Genomic DNA, 25,518 nt, shown 5'->3' on the forward strand with positions numbered 1-25,518 from the left:
AATGATAGATGTAAAACTGTTTGCTTGGTACAGGCAGTGGTGAGCAGAGTACAGGAAAAACTCTGATCCATGATGTCAAGCTGCATGAGAAACTGTCCATAGTAACTTACCAGAAAAGTCAAAAAGTGTTTAAATCCAGCAGAAATTGGTTGTATTAGCTTTTGTAATATGTAGATGTACAAAATACAATTTCATAACAACAATACAGTTGTAAAGTATTAACTTTATTACTGTAAAATCTCATCAAATTTTGATTTACATCGTACTTCTAGGGTTTTTTTTTTGTTGCTTTGCTGCACAGACCGAAATAACTGTAAGATGTGTGGCCACACATTTAATTAAAGTTTATTAAAGTTTAGCTAATATATACTGTAGGTAGGCTACTTGCACTGAGTGTAAACAGTATTCACATGTTTACACTAGGAAGTAGCAATATAAACAATTTTAAAGATGTTCAAAAAGTAGCAAAGATGCTCAAATTGTGGTGTAGCACTATTTCCTTTTGTTATAGGCCATTTATCACATTACATTCATTTACCGCATTAAAATAGGTTATGTAATATTGCAGATGCATTAATTTGTAAGCAGCATTTTGGTTGATAAAGCAGAGCTAATTTGAACTGCTTTATATATTATTGGCAATTTAATCTGTAACAATTCATCATAATCTGTAGAGTGATTCAATTCCCTGAGATTTTATGGTTTAATATGTAGGCTACAGTAATTAAAATCTGCTGATGTTGGATAAATGGAGTAGAAAGTGCAGCAGCTGCCTCTGAAATGTAGCTAATGAGTGCAGCAGCATAAAATGAGACGGAATGACGTAGCCTACAAAATGTAATTATACTACTTAGCTACACCACTTACACGTATTATCTATTGATTCATTTGTCAGAAAAAAAATATTGGACTATTTTATTTTTAGTCGGCTATTAGTAGACGTATTAGTAATGTGACATTTTTCAACTCCCACTCTTTTGTTTTTAATCACGATGATACAGCCAGACTTTTGTTTATGTTGTTGGCATTCCTGTAATTGTCTTCTCGTAAGCCATGTGGTCTCCTGGTGGTGAATTTCACATCACCAAATAGAGTTTCCAAGGAGGAAATGGTACAATACTTTCAATATTAGCACTATTTTATTTTCTGTGAAGTGGGCCATTTACAGGAGTGCAAGGAGAAAAGTAGTTAGACATTCTGTGCTCTCACTTCATTATTTCATGGCTGTAACCTCATAAGTTCCCTGGCTCCTTGTGTCTGTGGGAGACAAAGGCCATAATATGTACAGAACATTTATAAATCTCTCTGTCTGGCAGGAGGGGATATAATGTATGACTGTTTTTAATAGTGTGCTTATTAAACAAACTTGTTCTGGCATATTTCACCAGACACAGCAGGGCACCACCGTATGTCCAATGTGATTCAGACAGCAGCACTGCCTCTATATAAGACATTAACCAGAAAAGCAATAACACATCTATCTCACTCTCTTTCTCTCTATGGCAAATCTCCATTCATCAGCCATAAAGTCACAAATCCTAGATGCTGACACTTTCTGGCACACACAGACACATACACGCATACAGAGGCGTGAGAAAACAAGTGAGTGTCCCTTTAATTTGAACCAAGCCCTGTGGGGATTCAGCCGAGAATCAGCCTGTGGAATGCGTCGTTTGTTTGTGAGCCAGAGATTGTTCCCAGTGCAGAGAGTAGGACACAAAAGTGGACAAAAAACAAAAAACAAACACCCAAGAATGTGGCATACCGTACTTGTTGCCACTGATTTCCAATGGCTGAACTGATTTATGTACCTGCGGGCTCACTTCCCTGTGGATGCTGCTGCTGGGTCAGATGAACCCGGGTCTCGCTGTAACGGTAAGAGGCAGCCGCTGTAGCGACGCTCCGGAGCGGGATCAGGTGGATGAACTCCCGTTGTTCCGCTCAATGGGAGTTTTCACACATCCTGGCCGCTAGCTGGTCTGCTAATTGCTAATAATAGCCACCAACCGCTTTTTTCTGTTTGCGCTTGTCTTTGGGGAAAGTAGATGTATATCCAGTCTGGTTTATAGTAATAGTGTTAACAAAGTAAACCCACTTTCAAAGTTTCTTAGATTTTTTTAATTGATCACAAACTGATTCAAAACTCGGGATAGCGGACTAGCGGCTAGCCACTTGACGCTAGCACTGTTAGCACTGCCTACAACCCGCTTCTGTTTGAGAAACAAGGTTAGTTGGGTAAGCTTTAATTAGCTTAAAGTCATAGTTTGTGTAAATAAATGAACACACAGCAGCACCAGCTTAGGTTGTCTCCGTGACTTCATGTTGCGCAACTTCCCTTCACATCCACTTTATGTGTTTTAATGAGTTTCTGTCTTTTGCTGCTGTGTTACTTTGCATGAAGCTCAACAGGTGACTGCTAACGTAGCTAACATTAGCTCATGTGATAACTCGGAGTCAGCTACTAAAATGTCTCTGTAGCCTTGCTCAGATGTTTATATTTATTTGGTGGGGCGGAAAAAAACACAGATGAGTACAGGTAATAATATTCACATTCACAGTTAGACGGTGAGATGCATCTGTCTCTTGTTATTTCTAGCGTCCCCCACCCCGTTATACTTGGCTCGGGCTCAGGCAGCTAACAGGCTCGGTTGTATGAGACTCAGTGATCCTCAATGTGTTGTATAGATGTTTCACTTGAATGTCAAATTCTTGTAATTCCTCAGCCGGGCAGGTGATGCCCTCTACCAGGGCTTTACTAGCATCAGGCAATAGGAATGGCCCATGACCATTCAGTCTGCCCCCCACGCTCTCTCCTCTACCTCTCTGTCCTGGCTGAGTTTTTTCTCTTTGACTGGGTCACATGGTGCTAATTGTGCTTGGCAGGTCTGCCAGTGCATAACAGCCCACTCCACTGACTCTGGGTCTCACCCATCTCACCCTGTTAGCACACCACTTCTCCATGCATCACTGATTTGCCTTCCAGCATGCCTGACTCTCTGCCTTTGACTAGATTTAAGGTTTTGAAGGGCCCATTGTCTCCACCTTCTTTTTACAGTCTATGGTCTCCACTAGGTGTCTTAACTGTTGTTATCATCTCATTTTCATGCCTGATTAGAAAAGCAAATGTTTTATCAAATGAGTCTGCCATCAGTACTGATTGCCTGTTTAATTCTCTGTACCACTCGGAAGTGTACAGCACACATTAGATATCCCTTAACCCATGTTAAGTGTTGTCTGGTCTCCAACAGGGATCATGACTGTTCTGGTTTTTGGTGAGAAATGTGACAGAGATGTTTCACTTCACAGGGCAAACAGATCCCTGAGCCCCAGTTCCTCCTGTTTCACCAGATGATGTCATGGTTTGGCTGACTGCTTCAGTGTTTCCCCCCAAGTGTTTTAGTGTTTTGTCTCTATTGGCTATTGTCTGGAATTAACTAACCTCTTGTACACACATGCACACGCATGAGCAAACAGGAGGCAGGTGATGTCAGTTTTTGGCTGCTTTTTAAGAAAGTAACACCTTCAAAATTGTTTTTGTGGCTTCTTTATCCTCCAGTTGGATCTTTAAAATCATTTCCTGTGAACTGCAGAGAGTGATATGGAGCTCAAGTGGTTTTAAGGGTTATTTTCTGTATCGAGATTAGTGAAAGGAAACCACCTGAAATTTTAATCCAACCCACATACTGTAATTATTTCTTTTCTGATGGGTGGCACTGCACCTTTAGAGGAGACATGCACTTCCTCACTCCTCATATACTTCAAATGCTCTAGCTTGAATATGTGAGGAGTCGGCCACCACATTAATTATATCAGATGCTACGTCTCACTATTTGCAGTAGCCTCCATTTAGTTCAAATTAGGATTATTGCTCTTGCAGAACTTAAAAGGAAGTCTCTCTGTTGTTTTGGGCACTCTAGCATGTTAGAGTGTGTGTAGATAATACATAATCATTTCTGGTGGAAATAATATGCATTTATGTGTTTGTGTATGGACAGATTGTCTTTTTTGTGCATTCTGAATCAATAATTTTCTTCCTTTTTAAAAATTAGAACAGTGGCTTTTGGGAAGATGCAAATGTTCAAGCGGGTTTCACTGTTCATTGCACATATCAAACACAAATTTGACTACAAAAGCTTTCACTACACAGCTTATGGAAACAGGTACTTGATGCATCTGCAGTTTTTCATATTACTGAATGAAATCAGGCCCAGCTTCTATAAACCTGTCCATCCATAATATAAAACATAAAACAGTTACTGTAACACCGCCTACAATTTCACACACCCTGTTTGAATTTGTCAGTGTTTGCAAGCTGCAGGTTGAACAGCTTTGTGTCCTTTCACATCAGGTAAAGATTCCCTGAAAGAGTCCGCCCTCTGCTATCAGCCACTCCTGTAAGATAACATGGGGCATTACATTACATTCTCTCTCTAGGGGCAGAGTAGTAGCACGTGATTTTAAACTTGTTTTAAAATTCCCACCTGTCTGTTGATTTGCTCGGTGGCATGGTGTTGCAGGGGTTAGTGCTGTTGGGTTCGATCCCCAGGCCAGGAGTTGGCATGTTCTCCCTTTGCAGGAAGCTGTGGCTTCTCTCCAGGTTCTCCAGCTCCTCCCAACATTTTGAAAAGGTTAGGTTGACTGGTCACTGTAGGTGTCAACGTGAGTGTGTGAGCTTTGTTTCTCTATATATCTGCCCTGTAATAGACTGGAGAGACCTGCACTCACCCAGTGTCAGCCGTGACCTTGCATGGTTAAGTGGTTTAGTCGATGACTGGATGTTGATTTGTTTGTTGGGCTCTTTTTTTCCCACTTCCCATCAGAAAGATATCAGTCTTCTGGTGATCGCAGTGCTGCTGCTGACCCAGACCTCATCTCTAGTTGACTGAGTGACTCACTGAAGTGTGAGGTCCTGTACACCACAAGTGCGCGTCTTGTGTGATAGGGTTGTTGGCAGTCAGCAGATGTTGGGTGTGGTGGTGGTGGTTTTTTGACGGGGGGCTGAGTGATCCAAACCACAGTGCAGCTGTCACGACTGAGTGACTAGGACTTTATCACACACAGTTTGAGAGTGGCAGAGGAGCTCCATACTCACCCACGTGGTCCACCTGGTGACACAGTTGCATGACAGTATAGACGTCAGAGCTGTGTGCACGTCGATCTGTCAGTTGTGACTTATTTTATGGATTTATTTTAACTCTAGGAATCAAACATGGTGCTATTACTAAACATCAAGGTGGTCTGTAGCTGTTCTGGGTTATTTCTGATAAGAAACAGAAAACACAGTGTGTTCTTTCTTATCTCGGGATTTTTTTTTCTTTTAGTTTTGTTGAGCATAAACTCTTCTGATAATCACCTCAACTACACATTCCCAAACAGAAATGGCTTACCCTTGGGTTCTTCAGTGATGACTTGAGGTGATGTTCGTGGTGATGACCTGACCTTTTATTCCATCTAGACCTGCTTATCTGTCAGTTCCCTTTATCTTGTCCTGTTCTTGGCTTACTTTTCCCTGCCTTGCCAGGTCAGTGTGTTTGGGCTTTGTTGAAGATGGCAGGACGATCTCTTACGGACCTCCTTGACTTAATAGACTGATAGACACTGATGGTATGTTGTGCTTGTTGTCTTTTGTCTGGAAGAGCCTGGCTGGCAGAGAAGCAGGAATTTTGCACAGTAGTTGGAGCGAGGGGGGGGGGGGGGGGGGGGGGGATTGATCTCTGGGTTTGGCTGGCATCTCCACTGATGAGTTTGTTGACTTACTGACTTCAGTGCCTGTTTCTTGCTCTAAAGGGAAAAACAGGCTATTTTCTCTGGCTTCAAAACTGAGTGTAATCCCGAAAAGGACCATCTCATCTGAAGGAATACGATCTGAAAAGGTTGTTTGTATTAGATGTTTGGAGCTATTGGGCAAATGTCACGCTGCTTTGCATCTGCATAAGTTCAGTGCTATTGGACCAAGCTCAAAGAGGGACACAGCACTGCTGGTGAAGATTATTCAGAAGCCAATCTCTGTTTTTTTTCCTTCAGCTCAGCCAGCAATTGTTCATTTATTACCAGTGAGAGGAAGGCAGATGGGGGGTAGGCTACAGATTGTGAATGAAGTGGAAATAACAGACTGGTTAGGACTAGATCATAAAAGTAAAATTATTATTGAGATTATGCTAATACTCTTTGATATAAAGGATCACATATGCATCTATTCCTTTCTTTATGTCCTCCTTAATTCACCTGCACACACAAATGGTCATTTCTTTCAGTGTTTCATGCTTTTTTCTGTACAGGAAGACAATGCCATTGTCATTGTGTTAATTGTTACAACCCACAATGGAGAAATAAGCAAGAGAAGCCTTTGCAACATTATAGGTTGGACAGCAGTGGGTGGAAGTTGCTGGTATTGGGTTGTGTTTACTCTGTGTTGTTAACAAAAGCAGAGCCTTTTTCAACAAGGTTCAAACAATCACCATAATCCCTTGGCCCATGTTATATGAATGGTGAAGTGTTTTTAAAACAGCTGTGTTCATTCTGTTCACTTATCTTAAATAGTAGCTTAATAGTAGTTCTCTTATTCAGTAAAAAAAATGTAATTGGAAATAGTTAAAGGGACAACGAGGAGTTTTGGAAAAGCGAAGCGTTTTCACACTACATTTATGAGCCTCCGCGCGCACCGTAAAATTATTTTGACCGGCGCAAGACGGACTCATGTTTTCATTCATCAAGAATTAAAGTCAGAGGTTCAAAGAGGTTCACATACCGTCGTAGTTCCGACCATAAACGGCGATTCAGCTGCGTTATTCTCATGACTCGTTGCGAAACCGAAAGTAAAAAACGCTGGTCGGCTCGACCAGCATCTCCGCCACCACTAATAATAACAAAATAACGATAGAGACAGAACGATATATTTATCGAAAATGGGCCCATTAACAAGTGTGGGTAGCGGAGATTAATCCACATTAACGTGAGACTTTTTTATAACCGAATAGAAACTCCTCGTTGTCCCTTTAAAGGCAGAAAGAAAATTATCGACTGTTAGAATAAAAATAAAGAAAACAATAATATCCTAGTTATAAAAACAAAATTAAATCTTTTTGCCCTTTTTTGCCTTTGTAATATAGCTGGTCTGTTTTTATTACATTAGGTAAATTGGTTTAAACCGTCCCCCCTTCTTGAACTGCTCAGCCACTTGTTACAGAGAAGCAGCTATTATTTTAGTGTGCATGCATTTCTGCACTTTTTCACATCTGTATATGTTTTGCATTAATGGCCACGTGTTTTTACCTGGCTGGGTTGGGTTCAGACTTTGCATAGTCATGACTTAATTTGTTTGGCCAGCCTGGTCCCTTGAGATAGGCTCCCGACCTTTACCTTATACAGTATGTAGGCTGTTTTGTTTTACTAATGTTTTGTCTTGTCCATTAATTAAGGAGAACGTATTGCTCTCAGTGTGTTATTCCAAAACATCTCTGATTTGTATCTGTATTAATCAGAAGATACAATCAGTCACTCCATCTACACCTGACCACTGTTGCTCTGTTTTTTCCATACAGGGAAAAGTAGGTAGAAAGTGAAGTGTATGACTAAGAAAAGGGAGTTTCTGACCTGTCTACAGAGAGAGTCTGTATCGTGTTACTCATTTACAGAAGCCAGGGAGTTACTGCTGCACCAGCCTCATGAAGACAGAAATAATTCTTCCTCTTTGTGAGAATACTTGTCTGAAAACTAGTATTGTGATGGTTGATAGCAGCAGCGCTGTAAAAGCTGTGCCCCCAGGCTTTAGTTTCACCGTTGGGTTTAGATCACAGCCTCCGACTTCGAACACTGCCCTACAGCAGCAGTTGGGGTTGGTTTTGAAATCTCAAACTTACTGTTTCATTGTTCCCATCTACTATATTCAGTCCAAAAGCTGCCACCGTAGCGTCTGTATACTGTACACTCTGTATATTGTATACAACTGGTCCAGAGAGACTAATACAACACTGATCCTCTCTGTTCCTGTCCTGCTGTTTTTCAGATTGTGCAGTGAACGTTCACAAGAGCTGCAAGTCTCTGCTGGGCGAGTGCACCAGCAGCAAGAATAAGGTAAATACTCCACTGTTGCATAGAAAAACAAGGACTGAAGCAACAGGAAGGTCAACCTACTGTACTACCTTACACTCTGTTCCATTATTTTTGCATTGAGGCATTCATTTCATGTAAACATGGTCAGGATCAGTGGCAAAGAAAAAAACTTTAAGGGAGAGAAACACATAGATAAATAAAAACAAACTGGCATTAGTGTGACACTTGCTAAACGAAGACTGATGTGTCTTTGTTATCGTGACTGGCATTCTTGTTGCAGGTTCCCATGATGATGAATCAGAATATAGTTCACTGGTTAGATTTAACTCTGATTGAAATGAGGAAGTTTTTGCAACATAAATGACTGTGCCAGACTGTGATGTTTTTTTCTTGCATCACTAAACTGTTTTCTGAGCTTTTGTATCCTCATGTATCCCCTACTTCATTCTCATTTGTTAAAATTATTGATGAGGTGCATATTAACTGTAGTTTGCCTGTCATACAAACTCCTTGGCCGTCAGAGCAGTCTCATGCTGTAAGGAAAGCAGAGTGAGAGTGTGCACCTTTTTTTGTCACTGAGATAAAGGCCTTGAAATGATGCCATCTTTCTTTATTTTCTTCACACAGAGAGATTCTCTACCGAGGTTCAGTTCATCAGGATCTCCTAACCTTGGTAAGTAGGACATATAGGACATATAGGGGCAGATGTGCCATAGGAGGGGGAATGCAACAGCTTCAGTCCCCTTGTGCCAAATTAACGAGAGCTTGTTGCCTCTCAGGTGGTTTGTAGAGGATTAAAGAAGATGACCAATCCTATTTCTTCAGTTTGCAGATCCTTTATTTTTTATTTTTTTTTACTGCATGTGTGAGCTGTGTATATGTGTGTGGGTGTTAATGGTGCGTCTGGCCACACACTGAGTGTAGAGGGGGAGATTGGCCTCCAACAGTCTGTAGGCAAAGGTGATGATGAGCTTTTGGTGAGAACAGTCAGACAACTTAACTTCTGATTTAGTTTTTGTCCAACTGCAGGATCAATTTAGTAACTTTTTACTTATAGTTTATACACAGACAAGAGTTGGATTTTTATCAGTATACCAAGAACAAAGGAAGCAAAACAAAGTCAGATCTTTATCTTGGGTCTGTTGATTTGAAATAATGTTTATCAGTTTCTTTGTTATGTTATTTTCCTCTTTTGTGAAAGGTTAGATTCTTTCTTATTTTCACTTATTAAAGCGATAAGCCTCAAAATAAATGTTTTTGCTCATTACCTTGAAGTGGTCCATATGAGGAAACTTCAATTAGTGCTAATTGTAGCATTCAGCAGGTCCTGTTACGTGTGATCGAACCCACAGGAGACATGGGCAGCTGCAAAAGCAGCAACAGCTTAAGTTAATCTCCTGTCTTCTAGTTGTTTTTCTGTTTTGAACAGCTGGAGTCCTGTCAGCCACACCTGATTTTTTTTCCTCATGTCCTGCTCTGGCCAATCAGTAGCTTGCGCAGGGGGTCGGGGGGGATAAGGAGCTAAGAGGAAGGGAGGAAAATTCAAGAATCTGAATGTGTGAGAAAAACAAAAGGGTGTGCAGAAGCTTCTAGAAAAGATGAACAACCTGGGTGGGCAGCTTATAAAACCAGGTCCTCTGCTTCAGGTGGAAGCACATTTCTCTCTACGTTTGCAATAATATCTGCTGATACTACGGCGAAGACTATAACATAGAGGCTGTAACAGCAATGGAGCTAGCTGTTACGGAGGACGAAAGCCAGACCACTAGGACCTCCAAACGCTCCAGAATTACCAAACCATCCTCCCCCTCTTCTTCCTCATCTTCCTCTGCTTCAAAGTGGGGTCTGTCTGGACGCGTGGGGATGCGAGTGTTGATGCACCGCGACCTGATCACCTGCCGTTTTTTCCGATCCCTGCCTCGATCTTGGCTGAAAAAATACTGGGGTCAACTCGGAGAGAAGCCAAACAAACACTCCCTTGGCTCCTCGTCCTCCTCTGCTCACCGCTGGTCATCCTCTCCTTTCTCTCTCTCCCCTCGTCGTTTCCCCCCATGTTCCCCCTCTGTCCGCTCTCGGCCTCTCAGTTCACCTGTCTCTCATCTTTCCTCTCCAGCGCTAAAAGACCGGGACAGAGAGCGGGATCAGGCAGCCTCAGCCTCGTCACAGAGCTCGGATGGCCACCCATGTTTTCTCAGTACCCCAGGCATGACCGTTGGTCAATGGGGACCTAACACACTGACTGCCACAAATACCTCCTGCTCCAGCGTATCCCCCGCATCCAGCCTTGGTCACAGCCTCCATCACCACAACGGCTCAGGGTGAGTATCTCTGCCGCTGAAGTTACTTTTATTCCACAGAAGAGTTTTTTCTTCACCTAGTTTACTTTTCAAAAGATCACACCTGAATGACAGGGTTCCTTTTAACAGGGACTTGAGAAGTTAATTGAGCTCTCAATCTCTCAAATCTATAGTGCAGATCCTGCCCTATGTTAATGCTGAGTATTTATAGACTCTTCTCCTCTCTGCCAATCCTAAGATGTTTATTTATAGATAGACATAACAAGGCATGCTGCTTTTCTAACAATACAGCCTTTTTTATACTCAAACTAGACTATTCTCAGAAGTGATATACAATACTTAAATGCTACATTGCTAAGAAAAGTGGGAGTGAGGGAGAGAGAGAATCAGGAAAGGTGTTAACAAGACCAGAAAAGAGGGAGTGACACCCGGGCAACAGTATGGAGGAAAGAAAATTTTAGCTACCTGTGTTTTGCTTTTGTGTTCAGTTTTATGTTTTACTGTATATGTGCATGCTGAATTTGAAGTTTAGTTAGGTTACCACTAGCTTTAGGGTTTGAATGGTATCAGAGTCAACATGTATGCCACCTTGGACCTGTGGTTGTCATCCCTCAGATCCCTCCCTGGGGAGATGGATGAGACGGATTCTCTCCGCTCGAAACGCTGCAACGAAGACGCCATTTCCCTCGCTCCCTCCACCACAGAGCCTATCATCCTAGAAGGTGAGTCGACTGAGGTGGGGATTGAACTTGGAATTGCAACAGTTTATTGCTGAAATATAGGAAGAAAGTACGTCTCCTTAGACTGCTGAGTCTGTTTTGAGATCTATCTGTTTGTCTTCAGGGAGTTACTTAAACCCAGGGAGGAGAGTGTGTGGTGTGTGTTTCGTGGAGTCGGCAGTGACCTCACCCTGTCTCATTAAGCTGGAGTGTGTGGGAGAGACAGACAGGCTAACTGCGTAGTGCGTACTAGCATTCAGTCTTTTTTATCTATATTCTCAGGTAGCATGCCTCAGGATTTATTGTTTTATGCGACACACCCATACCATGAAAGACTATGCTAGTTCAGGGTTGGTATAGCTGCCATCAAAACAGATTGTTTTGATGGCAGCAATGCAGACTGTTGTTGTTGTTGGGTAGAGCCATGTAAGGATTTGGTTCAACAAATTGGTTTATTGAGTGGAGAGTGTGTGGGTCACGTTGCCTTGTCACCATCGCCGTATATCAGTTTCAGTGCTGCCAAAACACAAACAGACGAGACATGAAGTCATCTACAAACTATTCTTAAACTTGGAGTCTTCACAAAAAGTATTTGGAAACCTTTTGTAAAGGAATCATCCTTTGAAATGTGTTGTTTGTGAGTAACAAATCGAGTCTTGAGTTACCTGCTCTACTAGATCTGTTCCCTTGTGTCAACTAAATTCTTTCAGATATGTCAACCTCCGATGTGAAAACCTGAACCTAACATGGGCCCCCAATGTTGTTCTGTTTCCTGACACAAGTGAATTATAACACTGTGATAGATCACAGTTTTCTACATCTCTGCTCCTCTTTTCAGATGCTCATTATGCACCAGTGCGGGCTGATCTGGAGACTGATGCCCAGGATCTGGAGGCAGAGTCATGGAGTTTGGCAGTCGACCAACAACATGTTAAAAAGCACTCTAAAGACATGGTGAAGAGACAGGATGTGATATATGGTGAGTATGCTTGTGTTGGATGTGTTCGTAACTGTTTTTGTTTAATTAATTAATTCAGATTCATCATTTCAGTGTCAGAATAAAATTTAAAAAAAAGATTTTTAATATCGAAAACATTTTACTTTTAAAAGTTTCCTCTGCTGATTTAGTATGTTAAAGTTCTACAACATTATTGGCTTCAAAATACAGTTAGAAATGTCTGGACACTGAAGCAGCAGTATCAGAGATGTGGTCTTCTTTCTTGTCAAAATGTAGCAGAACACAAACATTAAACATAATGTCACTGTACAGAGCTGATGCAGACGGAGATGCACCACGTGCGAACACTGAAGATCATGCTTCGTGTCTACGTCCGGGAGCTGAAGGAGAATCTCCAGATGGACTCGGGCAGGCTGGACTGTCTGTTCCCCCGCTTGGAAAACCTCCTCGAGCTTCACACACATTTCCTGTCTTGTCTCAAAGAGCGGCGACGAGAAAACCTCGTGCCACTTAATGACAGGAACTACACCATCAACAGAGTGGCAGACATTCTGATCACACAGGTAGGAGATTCTGCATGCGACGCCTCCGTCACGTACACACATGCATTAAAATGCTCAGCATCACAGTATGGTACACGAGTTATTATACATGGGCCAGCTTGCAAACACAGACTGTCATAACACAGCTGTGAATCGTTTGGTTAAGAGAGAGAGAGAGAGTTTCTATTAGTCAAAGTGACAGTTTCCTTTGTTCCCTAGTTCTCAGGTGAAATAGGAAAAAAGATGAAGGACAGCTATGGAGATTTCTGCAGTCACCACACTGAGGCCGTCAGCTACTACAAAGAACAGCTGCACAACAACAAAAAGTTCCACAGCATCATACGGGTAAGACACATTATCATATTCAGATTGTTCATATCAGATTTAATCAACAGTTACTTTGAAATGTAGAATATTAAAATCCACTCTTGATACATGATGACTTCATCTTTTTCAGAAAATCAACAACCTGCCCATTGTGCGGAGGTTAGGAGTGCCCGAGTGTATTCTGTTGGTAACGCAGCGCATTACCAAGTACCCAGTGCTAGTGGAGCGTATCCTGCACAACACTGAAGGTGCAGCATTTATTTCGCTCTGCTCTTTTTCCTGCTAAATAAATTACCATGCACACCAATGCATTTAGTGAGGAATAACCTCACTTATTATAGTTTCTTTTTACTATATCTGAAAAAAGTATTTTTTGTTTCAAGCGGGATCAGAGGAGCACGAGGAACTGAGTCGAGCTCTGGGCTTGATTAAAGACACAATCACTCAGGTGGACGCGCTGATTAATCTCTATGAGAAGAGGTCTCGACTCAGAGACATACACAACAAGATGGAGCCCAAGGCACTGGGAAAAATCAAAGATGGCAGAGTGTTTCGAAGAGAGGATCTGGCACCGATCAGACGGCGGCTTCTTCATGAGGGCACAGTCAACTGGAAAGCTGCATCTGGCAGACTCAAAGGTATGATACAGTATGGCACGATTAAACAAATAGTCCCTCATCTCCTGTCTAGTGTGAATAATGTAGACTGTTCTAAGAAATCAATACTGTGTCATGCTGGTCTTTTTTTGTCGTGTAAGAAAAGATACTCACACAGTTAAAATGTGTCTAGTCATTCGTCTAGCTTTTCCAGCTTGACGACTGAAACCAGAAATTGTCATCTCTGATTTTTGTCTTTTCAGATATTCTTGCAGTGCTTCTGTCAGATGTATTGCTCTTGTTACAAGAGAAGGACCAGAGATATGTATTTGCTACTGTGGTAAGTTATTTATTTTAGATGGATAACAAAACAGCATTTGTTATTAAGAGAAATACATAAAGAATGCACAGTGAAAAGAATGGGAACAGCATTTTGACTTTGTGAATACTATGCATGATCGTTAAAGAGACCCCGAGGAGTTTGCTTTTGGTTATAAAAGAGTCTCATATTAATGCGTTTTGTCTTTATAGTTATTTTGCTATTATTATTCATGTCGGCTAGCCCAGCATTTTCTACTTTTGGTTTCGTGGATGCTGCCCGGTGGGTCATGGGAATAATGCCACCGGATCGCCGTTTATGGTCGGAACTACGACGATATCTGATCGTCTTCGAACCTCCAACTTTCATTCTTGATTTATTAAAACATTCTTGGCAAATATTTTCCTTTCGTCCGTCTTGCGCCAGTCCAAGAATTTCAGTGTGCGTGCGGAGGCTCATGGAAAACGTAGTGTGAAAACACTTTGCTTTCCGAAACTCCTCGTAGTCCCTTTAAGCCTCATCTATGAATGTCATTTATCAGTTTGTAATCAGTAAGGTCATTTATCCGTTTTTGCTATTTTTCTACTCCAGGATAGCAAACCGTCAGTGATCTCTCTTCAGAAGCTGATTGTCAGGGAAGTGGCCCATGAAGAGAAAGCCATGTTTCTTATCTGTGCCTCCTCCAATGAGCCTGAGATGTACGAGATCCACACCACCTCCAAGGAGGAGCGAAACACCTGGATGACAAACATACGGCAAGCTGTTGAAAGGTAGCTGCAGGAGGCTCACACAAAATCCCTGACCTGCTGGAAACTGTGGAACATGTTAATGATTTACTCGTCGTGGAAAGTGCACACAAAATGTTATTGCAATATGTCCAATCCACAGTTGAAACAGTTTTCTTCCTTTGTCTTTCGACCTGCCCTCCTGCTCTGGGTCCTGTCCTCTCTCACTCTCAGCTGTCCTCATACTGAAGAGAGGCTGTTCAGCGAGGAGGAGGAGGCTGCACGAGCTTCCAGGTTCAAAGAGTTTCAAGGTAACCAGAGCAGAATCTCTGACAGACCTCAAGCATTGCCCTTGAAAATAAAGTATACCAGCCCACTAGGGGGCGCTCATGTACCATGCTAACATTAAAAGATGTATAAGTTGCTTTGATTTTTTTTTTTTTTTTTTTTTTGATCTCTGACAGCTTTTTTAACTATTAAAGGATTCTAATTATTATTGCTTTAAATCTAACAATGCAGTTTGATACAAATATCTCTCAATATGGATGGATAATGATGCATACATGGTCCAGAAATGGGATTGTAACAAAGTGGAAATTATGATATATTTTACAATGCCCTGGTCTTTTCTTGTTCTGTGTCACATTTATCCGTAATAGAGCGGCTGAACCAGAAGGACGCGGTAATTGGGCAGGCTCTCACTGAGAAGCTGCAGCTGTTTGCGGACATGGCAGAGTCTGTGGCAGGTCTGGAGGACACAGTGTCGCGGTCAAGACTTCTGCTTCGAGGAGACACCTCAGACCTCCAGCAGGGAGAGACCCTGCTCAAAGAAGCTATCACTGAAGGTAGAACGGGGCCGTATGATGTACAACGTGTCTGTTTTAGACAGAGAGGCCTGGCACTGTGACACTGAATGAATTTTGTCAAATTTATGTTCACGTAGGGCTCACTGCTGCCACGTAATAAATGATTCAATCGTAGCATTGTTGCATTTGTCTTTGCTCCCCTAAACCTCTCTCTCTGTGTTCAGATTTTCAACCTTAACTTGTATTTCTCTCCCTCCAGTGGAGAACCTCCAGAACCTGCTGCTGCCAGGAGTGAAGGACGAGGCCCCAGCCTCTCGACTGGAGGAGGGAAGCGGCTCCGGGGCCCTGCCACGGCGAGCGGACACCTTTGGGGGCTATGACAGCAGCCCCACCATCCTCAGTAAGAGTGAGTGCAGTAGACTCATGCCCTGAGGAACTCCACCATCTAATGAATTTCACAGTTGTATTTCAGAGGCATTTATGCCATTATTATATTCTGAATTATTAATAAATTTGACAATTTCTTCCAAGGCTGTTGATTCTTTGAATTGGTTTCATTGCTTAAATTTGTGTGTATGGTTTTCTATTAACTAATTCCTTGTTCATAAAGGCAGCATAAGAACCCAAAACAAACATCTCAAGATGACTACAGCTAGTGGTTTTACATGTACATGTCTGTTGCCTCTGTGCAGTGTTTGTAATTGTGAATATTTCTATATATCATTTTGGTTTAATTATTTGTGTTTGTGTGTGTTTGACTCTGTGTGTTGGTGTTGATGTGTCGGTGCCAGATGGCAGTGTGAAGAAGAACTCTTCTGGCGAGCCCAGAAACAGAGACAGAAGCCAGAGAGCCAGCTCCGACCCTCAGCTCAAAGACCTCTGTGGCAGCCACACCCTGAAGCAGACGGTAGGGGCTCAACATACACTCGCTGGGATGAGTCACACTGTTATTTCCTGTAAATAGTAAACAGACCAAGTCATCTGGAAAGTTTCCATGTCCTGATGTTTACTGTAACCCTGTTCTCACAGGTCATGTCATTTGTTTATAAATATATAAAGCCTTGTTAAAATGTACTCTTAACATTGATTTATCCCCTATTAAATCCTGTTGCTTGAGAAGGATCAAGCAGACAAAATATAATGACATCCTGTTGGCAATATGTGGCTTGTTAAAAACTAAGCCAGAGTAACTGATAAAGACATAAAAATATATAATTGACCTTATTAGACAAACAAAATGATAAAAGGTCTACATTTTCCACCAACATGGCTACAAACAACAGCTCAGTGGAACCTCTTTAGGATTTTGATGTGCAGGATGGAGAGAAATTAGGAAAACATGCAAATTGTCTTGGTATATATCATTAAAGATCTAAAGATTGAGTTTTTTTTTCATATTACCTTAACAAATTTCAGATATTTCAAATGTTTTCAGCGTCTACTCAGTACAGCACAGCACTCAGTGTGTTTGTGATATTATATCATTAGTGTGACTTGCCGTGTGTCTGACTGCTCAGGTCGATGAGAGCTGCAGCTCTCCTGCCAGATGGAACTGCATCTGGTCCAACTCCTTCCCTGAGGCTGAGGTAAACTCTCCTTTTTTTCAACTGTAACCTTGTGTTAAACAAAAAACTGCAGGATTTTAAATTCACAGCCATGAATTATGAACAGAAATGATACCATACCAATGAATAGTTTACTTATCCAATGAAATCTTGTTTTGTTGTCCGGAGGTTATATGATAATAACTAAATCTGTGTCTTCGGTCCAGTTCTTTGACAGAGTGCTGATGCTCTCCCAGAGGCTCTATAGTCTGCAGGTAAATCTGTCCTCAACTGTTTATGCTCTATCTGAAAATCTCATTTGATTGATTTGTTGGTGTTTGCATTTGCAGCATGGCTCCCTTTAACTTTATAATGAACCTGTTGAATTCGTGTTTCGCTGTAATAGAATAATATTGTTTCCGGACAAAATTGAATGTTGCCCCACTTCCAAATCCTTCTCCTGAATCTGTCCTCAGGCCATCATAGCACAGCAGGACAGTTACATCGAGCTGCAGCGGGCATCTCTGACGGAGCGTGCCTCGCAGCCCGGCCGCCACAGAGGGAACGTGCTGCTGGAGCAGGAGAAGCAGCGTAATCTGGCCCTGCAGAGGGAAGAGCTGGCCAGCTTCCACAAGCTGCAGTCTCAGCACCGGCAGGAGCAGCAGCGCTGGGAGAAGGAGAGGGAGAGGCACCGCCACCAAGTCGAGGCCACCGAGGCCAGGCTCCGACAACGGGATGAGGAGTGCAAGCGGCTAGAGGTGAAATGCACTTGCTGCATTGTCCTTGACCTGAAATTCTGGCTCCTTCGCTGTGTGCCTGACATGCTCATGTGATTTAAATATTCTGCAGAAACTTTTTCAACTTGGCTTGTTGTTGTTTTGGTGCAGGACCATCTGGCAAAAGAAAGGGAGGATCTAGACAGGCAGAGGGAGACGTACCAGCAGGATCTGGAGAGACTGAGGGAGTCCACCAGAGCTGTGGAGAAAGAAAAAGAAAGGCTGGAACACCAGAAGAAGATCAAGAGGAAGACCATTGAGGTGGGGAACCACTGCTGGAGGCACATAACTCTTAAACTAAATACTGTATCACCATACATACAGTATTATATCGTCACAATATTTTACATTTAGAAAGAGCTGACATCCTACAGAAATAGACGCTTACAGCAGACTGCATGCTAGCTTTTCTTTAGGACTTCATCGGGCATCTACATACACAGATGTGCTCACACGTTTGTCAACATGAACAGTCACCACATTAGCAGATGGCAACATTTATGTCTTGCAAACCCTCATAGCCTTGACAGTTTAAATGTAATTTCTGGTTTCCACATCAAACAAATGATTCATTTATTCAGTTTATGACACAAAATGATTTATTTCAGAAACAACTTGAAGGTGTTTTTTCACATTTGTAACTCTGATTATAAAAATGCTTTTGAATAATATGGAAATTCTGAATTGAAGGTCATAAGATCGTCTTACTGCCCCTTTTTAGGTTTGGTGTGAAAAGAGGGAAATGAGGAAAGAGCACGAGGTGCTTTAGAGGAAGGGGTAATTAAACACCAGGAGCAGCGGTGTGGGTGGTGATTACTCACAGGATAGAGAATTGCAAGGGGGTTTCCTGTCTCTATTGCTTGCTATTTGGTGCTTTTGTGATCTTGTTTCTTTCTTCCAAACCGTTACAAATGTGCAATGTTGCTATCCCGAAACATTTGTTGCTAGATTGTTTGGTGATTTCGACAGACGATGTCACAGATATAACATCTGGGTTTCAGCAGAGCAGCTTGGCAATGGTTTTTGAAGTTAACATGTCCTCTTAATGCGCGGCATTTCAGTCACTATTTAAGACTTGTTCCAGTGGAACAACATGTGAACCAGCACAACTCCATTGGAAATTTGGCTGCATTAAAATACTGCACATGTGAGCGAACATGCGGTTCCTGAGTTCAGCCTCTTACCGGTGGAAAAGAAGTGCTGGTCTCCCACAACCTGTGTCACAGATGGGTGTAATCACAAACAGACATAATAATGATTACATTTCTAACCACTCAACCCACTCATCCTCCTACATGGAGAGTGGTCTTTCCCTTCACCTTTTTTTTTTTTTTTTACCTCTTTTTCTCTTCTGTCCTTCCTGTTTTTCCACACTTGTATCCCTCGTTCTCTCCTTGCAGCACAATGCGGGCCATTGTTTGTCAGTTTCATGGGAGAGGAACTTTGAGAGATCCACTGACTGTAATTCCACGCCTGGTGCTAACAGATCTGTCGTGGAGCTTCAGCAGACTTACTTAATGTCAGCCTTGAGTGTTTTCAAAGGCCTATATGACTGTTTATCTTGACACACACACACACACACACATATATATATATATATATATATATATATATATATATATATCTGCTTAACACACCAACCTCCTACACTCTCACGTGTGAATTTTGACATCCTTATGAGGATTACCCACTGGGTCGGCCATTTATTACGTACACAAGACTAAAACTAATGCAGTCTAATACAGCAGTCTTGCAACAAAGAGTGTGGCTTCGTCTGTGGCACCAGTTTTCCACAAATCTAATCCAATTTTAAAAACCACCCTGCAGAATTGAGACATTGGCAAGGCAAGGCAAGGCAAGGCATCTTTATTTATATAGCGCATTTCATACCAAGGCAACTCAATGTGCTTTACATAAAGACAAAACATAAAAAAAGAAGAAGCATAAAACAGAATAAAAACAAACAAAACACTAAAACAGAGTTAAAAGCAAGAGCAAATAAAAGTAAAAATAAAATAAAATAGATAAAGTTTTAAGTTCTCAGCTATAAGCACGTGAAAAGATAACTGTTTTTAACCTGGATTTAAAAGTGCTTACAGTTGGGGCTGATTTCAGTTCTGCTGGTAGTTTGTTCCACTTGTGTGCAGCATAACAGCTAAATGCTGCTTCACCATGTCTGGTTTGAACTCTGAGCTCCACTATCTGACCTGAGTCAGTAGATCTCAGAGCTCTACTGGGTTTATACTCTACTAACATGTCATTCATGTATTCTGGACCTAAACCATTCAGTGATTTGTAAACCAGTAGCAGAACTTTAAAATCTATTCTGTAGCTGACTGGGAGCCAATGTAAGGTCTTAAGAACCGGGGTGATGTGATCTGATCTCTTTGTTCTGGTTAAAACTCGAGCTGCAGCTGTTTGATACTTTTTTGGGGGAGACCAGTCAGAAGACCGTTACAGTAGTCTAGTCTACTGGAGATAAAAGCATGAATCAGCTTCTCCTGATCAGTTTGGGACATAAAACCCTTAATTCTGGATATGTTCTTAAGTTGATAAAAGGCTGATTTGGTGACTGATTTGATATGGCTGTTGAAGGTCAGATCTGAGTCTATCAGCATGCCAAGGTTTCTGACTTGGTCTTTAGTTTCTAAAGACAGTGACTCAAGGTGTTTACTGACAGCAACCCTCTTCTCTTTATTTCCAAAAACAATTACCTCAGTTTTTTCTTGATTTAACTGAAGGAAATTTTGGCTCATCCAATTTTTGACTAGCTCTAAACAGTGACATAATGACTCTATTGGACTGCAGTCATCTGGAGACAGTGTGAGATATATCTGTGTGTCATCTGCATAACTATGATAGTTGACATTAGAGTTCTGTAGAATTTGACCCAAAGGCAGCATATACAGGTTAAACAGAAGGGGTCCAAGGACTGACCCCTGAGGAACTCCACATGTCATAGCCACTCGATCGGATTGATAACTACCAATGGTCACAAAATAACTCTCTGTTCCTCTAAGTAGGACCTGAACCATTTTAGGACTGTCCCGCTGAGTCCTGCCCAGGTTTCCAACCTGTCCAGCAGTATACTGTGATCCACAGTGTCAAACGCAGCACTGAGATCCAGCATGACCAGAACTGACACCTTGCCTGAGTCAGTGTTCAACCTTATGTCATTTAACACTCTAATAAGAGCTGTTTCTGTACTGTGGTGAGGTCGGAAGCCTGATTGAAATTTGTCAAAGAGTCCATTGGTAAAATCACCAAACCCATAAGCCTTACACACAGTGTAATAGTGAAGTCAAGTCATCAGGTTACCTGTCTATCATCCTTTATTTTTATTTTTTGCCACATGCGCTGATTCTCTCTCCCTAAGGTCTGCAGCTATTCCTGTGGTGTGTGGCACATTGTTCGGTGTCTTAGTCATTTTAAAATATGCTTTAAATTGAAATGGTGGGTGAATATTGAAAGCAGTAATTTGGACTAAGTAGTGGGATACGATCATGAGCATTACTTTGGGCTGTTGCAGCTGAATCACAGACATGCTTGAGTAACTCACACCTAATGATGGCATTGTTCACTCTGACTAAACATTACCAGCACGTTGACTCAGTGGCACTGGTCAGATCACAAGTGGTCATCTTTAAGTACAGGAAAGCAAAGCACTGAAGACTCATTAGGGATGGATCATTCGGAGATGGTCTGGGCTGAATGTGGCCACATTCCCATACTGTAAAGATGTGTTGTTCTGATTGAGGCAGTCTCCAGTGATGTCTTCAGCCCGTCTCTGCTGTCTGACATTCCTACCCGGTTGACGCCTGACATGCATCTCTGATTGGCCAGTACCTCTTCGTCCTGCATACCAAAGCCGAGTAGTTGACACTAGATGACACAACACTGTCCATTCAAGTCCTGACATGTCCCAAAAAAGCTACAGTACCATATTTTTTTTGTTGCAACTGCATTTCCCCCTTTTTTTCACTCTTATCTGTTTACTGTGACTTTACTCACAAAATTCTCAGACGTCTGGCTGTCTATCTTAAAATCCATTTTTTGTGTCATCCCAAAGATTTCACGGTAAGAAGACCTTTGAAAGAAATGCCTCAGTCCTCAGTCAACTGGAGTCTTAACCCAAGACATACACAAACACAAGCAGCTGACATGAGTTATTGCTCTCATCATCTCGTTACTGGCTGCAGAAGGCAGGCCTTTGACTGTGAGTTGTAGCTCGAATAATTCACAGTGACTCCTGGAAAACCGCAGCCTTTGGTCTTGTCAAGTGGAGGACCCCTGGCTGAATTGACCTAATCTGCTGTGATGAGCAATGCAGAGACTCCTGTAATTACAGCCGCGGTGAGGAGGATTGCTGTGCCGTGTTTGTTTGTTACACAGACTGAAAGATAGATCCCAAAAGCAGGTCATGTCTCGACTCTTTTAACACTCAGCACCCCATTAAGTCATGCCCATAATATTTGTTTTAGACCAGTTAAGTAGCGTGTTTGTGTGTTTTGTACACATGCAGATGTATGGGGGTGCAGTTCTATACTGTTGGCTCGGCTGTGGGACTTTTCTTGGCCGTGGTTTTCGGGAGATTTGGACGCGGTTTGTTTCCTACGCTGCGTCAAAACGCATCAAACGATCTTTTCATGAGCTGTGACCTCAGGATCTGTTCCAGGCTCTCAGCCAGCCTGATATCAGCAGACATTTATCACCACCACCCCCCAACATTAAGACTCATCAGCAAGCCCATAGAGCTATGATTAGACCTCATAAAAAAAGACATGCCTCCATGTGTGTTTGCGTTTCTTAACATGTGAGAGTTTAAGCAAGAACGGCTCCAGTTGCGACACGTCCTGGCTTCAGAGGAACTTCCCTTTCATGTGTCACCTCGTATGATCTCACTTGCCCTCTTGATAAGGAGGCCAGGTAAGATCATGACATCACCTAGGACATGTCCTTGGGCCTTATTGCATAGGAGTGAAATTTGAATAACAAAGGAATGACATGCAGTACAATTTTAAGGAATAATAAAAAACAAGCATAAACTAATCTTATTTGATGTGAAATGAAATAGAAGGTAGAAACTGTGACCTACACGGTTAAAAATCAAATCTCCAGCCTTCAACACGAGCCCGCTGGGAAAGCTTTTTTGAGAGAAAACTGTAAAACCGACTAACTGGTGTAACTACAAGAACATGACAGAGAACATTGGTAAAACATAGGTAGGGTGAAATGTCAAAGGGCCGGTCGTAAACAACGAGCTGTATTGGTGTCTTCTACACGCTGAGTTACCTCTTCCCTTCTTCGGCCTCAGTTTCCAGGCTGATTTACGGTGCTGCTGGTTGAGTGTGTTCCCGTGGTCTGATGAAAAGACCCCGATGAACTGCTCTTTACCCGTCAACACCTTCACCATATGCACACAACTTGGATGCTTGTGTCTCGCCTCTATAATCAGCCGCTGTAACTCCTAAAAGCATGACAGTTACAGTTGCTTTGCAGAGCTTGAGGGTAGATATTTTCTCTCTCCACCATCTGTCACTGTAGCTATTTCCCACCTGTTAGATGAAGGCTGTGTCCAGTACTGTTCTGTCTTCAACCAAAATATTGTCAAATTACTCAGAGGTGAAATCAATCATTTGCTAAGTGAGGGAAAGAAAGTACTGAGACTAATGTTGCACCTTTCTCTGCAGCTTTTCTGAATGATGCATTCTCGTTTTTTGGGTCCGATGCAGTTATTTTCGTCATACTCAAATCTGCAGATTTTCTTCATTAATCATGACATCACTTGATCAAAAAAAATTCCAGACTCTGTTGTGACATGTCCTGCTTTGTCCATCCAAAATCAAATACAGTCGAACGGAAAGCAGCAAATCCTCACATTAAAGCAGCTGAGAGTTTCCACTATGGAGTTTTTTTGCTTGGAAACAAACTTAATGACTAATCAAACAGATGATGCGGGAGTATCCAGGCAGTTTTTTCGGGATGAAAGGATCTGTGCTGTGTAATTAGCTACTCCAAGCCTGTCATTAACAGAAGGCTCTGGAAGGCAGCCAGTGCTAATTGTTTATGTGCTGTCAGTCAAGTCTCTTTGTGCTCTGCAGCTCCCGCACAGTTTACTTCCCTGGAAACCTGATGTTTATGCCAGTTAAAGCTGATCACCTTGTTCTGGGGACAAAGGAACATCTGTGTTCCAGGATGAGCGAGTGCCGAAAGAGGGAAGAGTGAGTGAAGGTGGGAAGGAGGTATGAAGACTTTCCCAACCGCAGGGCCCCCTCTCTGCCTCAGGTCACGCCGTCATGCTCTGCTGTTAGAGCTGGGGGGGAAGCTACAGTCTCCACAAACATACACACACTGTCACAGTCAGATGGGTCTGCCCTTCATGCCTTGTAAAACACAGTCATCGTGCGTCCCCCATCGCCACAGGAAGTATTCTGCGGCATCATCAATCTTGTAGCATGTAGGCTGCATACAGAGCAGAGCAGTAAGAGACTCTTCAGACTTGAAGTTAAAGATGCTTCAGTCAAATCTTTCGGTGGTCCAACTTGTTTGGTGACCGTAGCAATATTTGGTTGAATATCAGATGAAAGGCAGCTTGTGTCAGTAGACTTGTATTATGGTGCTCAATTTCCAGAGTCATTATTTTTGCCAATTAATGTGACTCACATGTTGTTTACTAGCCAAACCATTTATTTGATCAAATAGAACAAATTGCATTATTAGTCATCCTCATCCTCATGATGCACAGTTTAATGGAGATGTTGTTTTGTTGTCCCGTGTTTCCTGTTTTGATTCCATTTCAGAGCAAAAAACACCTTTCTGTTTTTTCAATCAAACTGAGCTGCAGTTCACCTGTATAGTACACACAGAGACAACTTTATTACAAAAGTAATATTACATTTTAATGGGCCGGTGCATATTCTCATTTGCCCAGGTCATAGTATTTCAAAGGAGGTTAAATCGAAAGCAACTGGACTTAGTTATTTGTATATAAACATAAATAACTAAGTCCAGTTGCTTTCGATTTAACCTCCTTTGAAATACATTTTAATGCTTAACAGACACACACAAACACATCTCTGTCAGTACCTGTATACTATATCTAGAAACTGCAAAGAATGAGCCCCATATATTTGAGTTTATCTTCACATTACTGCTTCTCATAAAGCTTGATCATCTCGAGCATTGAATATTAACATGTGGCTGTGTAAAGATGCAAAGTAGATTCTGAACCTCCGAAGTGTTTGATTGTGTTCTGTATTTTGACAAATGGCCTTGTGCAACACATTGTGCAACAGAGTTATTAACTTTGGGTTTTGTTGGTTTAGGAAGTTTAACAATGGCCCGGCGAAAAGATTCTTTTTATAGTTCATGTAATGCAACACGTGGGATTACCAACCCATACAAACACTACACCACTCCATTGTTGCGGAAATCCTCCAGGTCCATCTCACTAAATGCAGGTTGGTCGATGATGTTGACTCAATCTCTAGATCTTCTTTCCTTCAGTTTAGCAATCAAGTGGACAATGCAGTCAGTGTCTTTCATCCACTGATGTCATGAGAGCCATTTTCTTGTTCCCCCTGCTTCTCTAACAGCTCTGCCTGTTTTGTTAGGCATTCCTTTATGTGCACAGGGACTATTAAGGGTTTTATGTTTCTCATTTTGTGTGTGTGTGCATATTGTCCTTGAGCCTCTGGGAATACATCAAAAGCCTGTTACCAAACTTACCAAAGTGTGTGCTCAGCAGAAAGACTCGCATGTGTTTCTGATTCCCTCTTTAGCCCATAAATACCATGCTCCTCAGCAGATTGTCTTTCTGTAATGACACATGGCATCACACAGAATATTTATGTGTGT

At 42.0% G+C, this 25,518-nt stretch overlaps 1 protein-coding gene across 3 annotated transcripts in view; it reads left to right on the top strand.

Annotated features, from left to right (window-relative positions):
• arhgef18b (rho/rac guanine nucleotide exchange factor (GEF) 18b) overlaps positions 1-25,518 on the top strand; it is a 37,189-nt gene that overhangs the window by 4,901 nt on the left and 6,770 nt on the right. For 2 of the 3 annotated variants that reach the window (XM_083970003.1, XM_083970004.1), the window contains exons 8-26: positions 8,006-8,073; positions 8,680-8,725; positions 10,166-10,370; positions 10,965-11,071; positions 11,907-12,047; positions 12,339-12,589; positions 12,788-12,913; positions 13,026-13,143; positions 13,279-13,533; positions 13,755-13,831; positions 14,402-14,580; positions 14,770-14,846; positions 15,195-15,380; positions 15,601-15,747; positions 16,133-16,248; positions 16,859-16,927; positions 17,113-17,160; positions 17,362-17,643; positions 17,773-17,922. In XM_083970003.1, coding sequence (XP_083826129.1) covers positions 8,006-8,073; positions 8,680-8,725; positions 10,166-10,370; positions 10,965-11,071; positions 11,907-12,047; positions 12,339-12,589; positions 12,788-12,913; positions 13,026-13,143; positions 13,279-13,533; positions 13,755-13,831; positions 14,402-14,580; positions 14,770-14,846; positions 15,195-15,380; positions 15,601-15,747; positions 16,133-16,248; positions 16,859-16,927; positions 17,113-17,160; positions 17,362-17,643; positions 17,773-17,922 — 2,648 coding nt within the window. Of the gene's footprint in view, positions 1-1,741; positions 1,876-8,005; positions 8,074-8,679; positions 8,726-10,165; positions 10,371-10,964; positions 11,072-11,906; positions 12,048-12,338; positions 12,590-12,787; positions 12,914-13,025; positions 13,144-13,278; positions 13,534-13,754; positions 13,832-14,401; positions 14,581-14,769; positions 14,847-15,194; positions 15,381-15,600; positions 15,748-16,132; positions 16,249-16,858; positions 16,928-17,112; positions 17,161-17,361; positions 17,644-17,772; positions 17,923-25,518 lie in introns of those variants that run through there. The other variant, XM_083970005.1, reaches the window with a different exon arrangement.

The sequence above is a fragment of the Trachurus trachurus genome (assembly GCF_905171665.1).
Source record: "Trachurus trachurus genome assembly, chromosome: 4".
Taxonomy (NCBI): Eukaryota; Metazoa; Chordata; class Actinopteri; order Carangiformes; family Carangidae; genus Trachurus; species Trachurus trachurus.